Source organism: Thermobia domestica, chromosome 18, assembly GCF_964235325.1.
Source record: "Thermobia domestica chromosome 18, izTheDome1.hap1.1, whole genome shotgun sequence".
Taxonomy (NCBI): Eukaryota; Metazoa; Arthropoda; class Insecta; order Zygentoma; family Lepismatidae; genus Thermobia; species Thermobia domestica.
In genome coordinates, this window is record NC_137471.1 from 90,770,639 (window position 1) to 90,776,048 (window position 5,410).

At 36.0% G+C, this 5,410-nt stretch overlaps 1 protein-coding gene across 1 annotated transcript; it reads right to left on the reverse strand.

The window, feature by feature from the left end:
• Nucleotides 1-3,655: 3,655 nt before the first annotated feature.
• Nucleotides 3,656-5,167, reverse strand: LOC145675170 (uncharacterized). Its single transcript, XM_081745542.1, has one exon. It carries the CDS (start codon nt 5,165-5,167, stop codon nt 3,656-3,658), a length of 1,512 nt encoding a protein of 503 aa, XP_081601668.1.
• Nucleotides 5,168-5,410: the final 243 nt, after the last annotated feature.

Here is a 5,410-nt window from a genome sequence, read left to right on the forward strand (position 1 = left end):
AAACTGCTGAACCATTAAAAAAAAATTGAAACCGCGCTTGGCTGGAGGTGGATTTTTCATATCCCTTTCATTATAATGAATATCCTAAGAGGTATTTTTCTCCACATTCAAACTCATCTGTTATTTATCCCATCATCATGAGAAAAACTGATAGACTCTTTCAAATGGATTTTGCAATGTAGGTAGCAGTTGACTCGAGTCGGGTTTCTTTCATGTCACTTTCATTAAAGGTATATTCTAGGGGGAAAGGGTTAAAAAATAGAATATATTGAAAGCTGCTAAACCCTTCAAAATCAAGTTTTGAAAATAGTACTGGGTCACCTAAGCTTTTATAATTTAATTTAGATTCAAATACCTGTTCTAAATGCGAAAAGATGGTTCAAATATGATACACATTTCAAATATTCTACATAAATCTACTCTTCCCGTGAACGCCGGTTCTTGAGCCACTTAATAAATAATTTTATGATTAGAGGTAATAAAAATAATAATTTACAAATGTTACAGATCACCAAGGACTAACAAGGACAAGTTGTGTGATGTGTGGTCAACACATTGTTTTAAGCCTAGGATTGTTGTTTCTTAACTCAAGTAAATTTTCAATTGTCTAAAAATGTAGGTTTAAAACTGTGAAAACTATGTGCGCTTGATCGGAAATCGATCCGAAACAAAGTATATTAAAAATAACTATAATAGTAAAACTACATTTCCTGGTACTAAAAATCACATCACAACCGGAAGTTCAAAGAACTATGCAACGAGAAATCTTGACTGAAAATTCTCCACGATTCGTCCCATTGAACGAATAGTGACACGGTATCTTTTACTTATTCCTTGTCAGAATCTTTCCAAAATTTTCTTCTCATTTCTCATTGTTAATGTCAAAATGCATTCCAACTATTCCTAGAACTTCATTAAATAAACACCCCGTAGCACTAATAATAATAATAATAATAATAATAATAATAATAATAATAATAATAATAATAATAATAATAATAATAATAATATAGAACATTGTCCCGTTAATAACTAATCATCCTCGATCCTGGACACACTCGATCTATACCAAAGGTCTCCATACAATGATATCACAAGTATCATACATATTGTAGGATTTGGTAATAGACTGAAATAGTGTGACGTCACATCCTTTTCGTTGCCATGGTGATCGCCATTTTATTTTCTATACAAACACGAGCGAAGGCTGAGAAATAACGCATAAATGGTGATATGTTATGTATTTGATTGTAAGCATTAATATAATTGAGCAGAAATGGAACAAGCAATATCCTAGAATTCTTTACTAAAGATTTTCGATATTCTGTAGGCAACATAAAATTCTTAATCGTAAACGTAAAATTACTAAGGCAAAATAAATGAGGAAGTATGATTCGATCAGAACACACAATTGTAATATTACATGATACAGACAAATCAACACGATCTTTACATAAGGTTTGTTCCCCTTCTGTGCAATACATCGAGGCATTTATATTAACAAATAATGGATACAAACTTACCTCAACTTCAGTTCTTCATGTTTGCCTCCACTCTGCCTTTTAAATATTTAAATTCACCATCATACATTACGAAAGACACGTGATTTGATTCAAGAGCATTTTTCGCCTTTTTCCACCAACTTTACTTCATTCTTAAAGTATTTAAAAATTCTAAATAATGTAACAGCCATTGTTTACTGAACACCTTATTTACACACTCACGTTTGTATAGAAAACAAAATGGCGATCACCATGGTAACGGAGAGGAAATGACGTCACCACTATTCCAGTCTATACTGGCTTTCTAGCACTCGCGAACAGTTTTTCGGCCGGGGATTCGAAGAGAAGATCAATGAAACCTCGTCCAATAGCGTTATAGGAGAGGTGAATATAGATGGAATAGAGTGCAAGCACGAAAAATCAGAAATAGAAAAATATGTATGGGCACTGCCCCGCAAATCTCGCAGCACCCGGTCCTGGACACAGACCTCAATCTAGTTTCCAGGTCCCCATGCAATTATTCTACAAGGAACATGCAGTGGTGTGAGATTGTTAGTTCCCGGCTTCTAGCACTCGCGAGAGGCTATCTACCAGGGTTATGGAAGAAAAAAGAGGAAGAAACGGCGCCTAATAGCATTAGTAATTTCGGAAGGGTGTAGATGGATAGAACTCAGCAAGCTGAGAAAACCATCACACGTCTAGATTCAAACATCTGGAAAAACTGCGATGCCCAGCTGAAGGCTGAACAACGAAGGGCAGAAAGCCAGATGCCCTACTGCTGGTCATGAGGTGAATTCAATATGATCGAATAGGATTTTAGTGTTTTGAATCATGCTATGAATTAACTGCAGGATTCACTGTAATGAGGTTATTGAGTATTGGGTTGGCGTGATAAAAAACATGCAGTTAGTAGGGATCTACCATGCCATGCCTTAAAATTATCTTTAGATATTCAAATTTTAAAAATATTTTTGTCTTTTAATTTTTTGTGCAAGTACCTTAGTATGCATTTTATTTTGTCTTTTTAATTTTACTTCTAATTTTGTTGATTTTGAGTTTAGCATCCCTTTCAGCAGTGGGGCGATATGGGACGTGGACCCACAGCTTAATGCAGTATCCGAAACACACGAGCTCCAGCCGGGAAACGAACCCGGTTCTCCCACGTCAAAGGTGCGCGCGCCAACTGCTCAGTCACGAGGGAGCTCACTTCTAATTTTGTGATGAAGATGGTAATAAGGTGTTTAATGATGGATGAATATGAGATGTTGATAATTTTGTATTTTACACTTCCTTTCCCATATAAGTTTGGCTTCTTCTTCATCCTTTGCTCTGGACCTGGAACGAGATTTCTCTAGACTTAATAAGTTCAACTTTGTGAATAAATAAATAAAACACTGTACAACGAGTGGTTCTCTAAAATATTCAAATACTTTTATATCACTGAGATAAAGCGTATCTTTTAAATCCTATCTATCCATTTGCTTAAAATTTAGAATATAATTGCAGTTTTTTTTCTAACGCAACTTCTTATATTTACGTACTACGTAAAGTGTACTCAATCACACAGGTCTCACGACTATTCTAACTTTTTTCTTAAAAATCATCTGTTGTACAGTTAGCATTATAGATCTGTTGTACAGTATTTATAACATTTTTGCTTCCATAAGCCATCCAAAACTTGCTGCTTCCTCAATATCAATAAATACTGATGTAGAAAATTGGACACGGTGAAATGAATAATCATTATTTGCGTGGAGGGGGAAACTTATAAAATATATACAATAAATAATATTTAGATAATATATTACAATATATACTAATAATACTATACTACTGTTAACATACTACTAGACTAATAATATATCGTTAAATAATATATAAATAATAATAGAGAATAATATTTTTTTGGAATAATATCTGGTCAGAGTAAATTTTCCGCCTCCAAAATTTGTCGCCCAGGGCTTATGGCCCATGCGTAAATACGACAGCCATTTCACCAATGATTTTTTACTCATTTATTTACATTTATCCTCGTCTCTTTTAGCCTACATTCACCTTACATTTCATTTTATTTTAATTCCCATGGAAGTTTTATTGCAATTTAATTCAGAAGAAAATCGTATAAAATAACAGCAAATAAATTATACTTCCCTTTATATGTTATTGTCGTTATCATCATCTGCCAATTCTTCGAATCCATAGTCTCGCTCTTCACTTTCACTACCATCTTCCTCGTCCGTTGTTGAATCGCCGTCCGTTGTTATAACAAATTTTGCTTGTTCGTCACTGTCAAAAACACACTGCAGAGCACGATAGCTGTCCTCAATACCTTCTACATGCGTAATATAGTTTCTCCATTTTTCCGGCGTTATGTTCTGAACTGATTCCTTTATTATGTTTATGAGAGCACTGACGGAATGCCCTGTTAAGTTCCTGGCCGCCACTCGCCGTTTTAACTCTGACCACACTTGTTCGATGGGATTCAATACACAATGATAAGGTGGCAAACGTAGCACAACGTGTCCGTATGCAAGAGCAAGTTCATCAATCACGTACCTCTTCTCTTGAAAACCGACATGTTTGTTTACAATTTCTACGAGTACTGGTTTAATTGGAATGGGATTAGGTACAGGTATACAATGTTGATTCATATACCTGATAATGTCTTCCTTCCGCCAAGAAGAGTTTGGCTTCGGATTACTAACACGGGAATGCACTGACGCGTTATCACAAATAATCACTGATGGTTCTTCCAGTCGTTTTAACACGGAATTCTCAAACCATTCTTCAAAGATGGCTGCAGTCACTGTACCGTGGTAGTCCGCAGGAGCATTTTCCATCTTCTTGTGTGTTACGAAAAGTGCGTCCTCAACAAACCCATTACGGCCCCCACAATGAATTATTACTATTCGTTCTCCCTTTTTATCTGACACTGCTACCGAACAATTCTCCGAGTCGTCAGTCCAGTTCTTCATTTTACACGTATTGGTATCGAACCATGTTTCGTCTAAATAAACGTCTCGAAACCCTTCACTACGATACTTTTTTACTTCTTCAATATAACGATATCGCCAAGAAATAATTTCTGGTGATTCCATCCTGCGTGGTTTCCTGTCTGCTCTCCGATACCTAAATCCCATACTTTCTAACAATGTATATAATGTCCGAGCACAATAAGGAAATTCGTAATCGGTGTTGGCGGTTTTCCTGCGCATTGCTTCGCACAATGACTTTACTGACGGTGAAATCCCTTCCTTGTAAAATTCATAAACTGTCCTACGCAGCAAATCCCGGGAAAAGTCATCGATTTTAGAAAACGCAAATTTTGTCTTGTGAACTTTCTTTTTAGTTGGGGTACGGTACGTAGCAGCATCCAAACGTGCAATTTTCTTAATTGTCGAAACACTAACTCCTGTAGCTTGCGACGTTAGTTCATTAATATTCTTGCTCGGTATAGAACCCCCATCGTGCACGATACCGCTAAAAAATGTACGAACACTTTGAATAATTTTCACACTCTGTCTGCTTACTTTTGCTCCTTTTCCAATGACATTAACTTTTCTCTTCGACGGTGTTCTATGTACACTAGGACCGGGACGAGGATCTTCTTGGACTTCCCGAGTCATTGCTTGTCCTTGTTCCCAAGGTCTAAAATAGTCCGACATCTTTGTTCACTTGCAACACACGAACAAGAGTAAAAATGAATTTAACTTAATTTATACACACTTAAATAGATACATATACGCACAAATGTACACCACAGTTAAGTACACATGTACACACACATAAATGCTTGAAAGAAATGCACAAGTGCTTTAAACACTTTAAAAAAATCTTCGTATTTATCAGAGAGCTTTTTGAACTTAGCTGTGATATAAGAGAAAGCTAAATGCCCTCTGAAGGGGTGC

Bases quoted from the DNA above. Each gene is read 5' to 3' on its own strand.
- LOC145675170 (XM_081745542.1), bottom strand. From the start codon at position 5,167: ATGTCGGACTATTTTAGACCTTGGGAACAAGGACAAGCAATGACTCGG.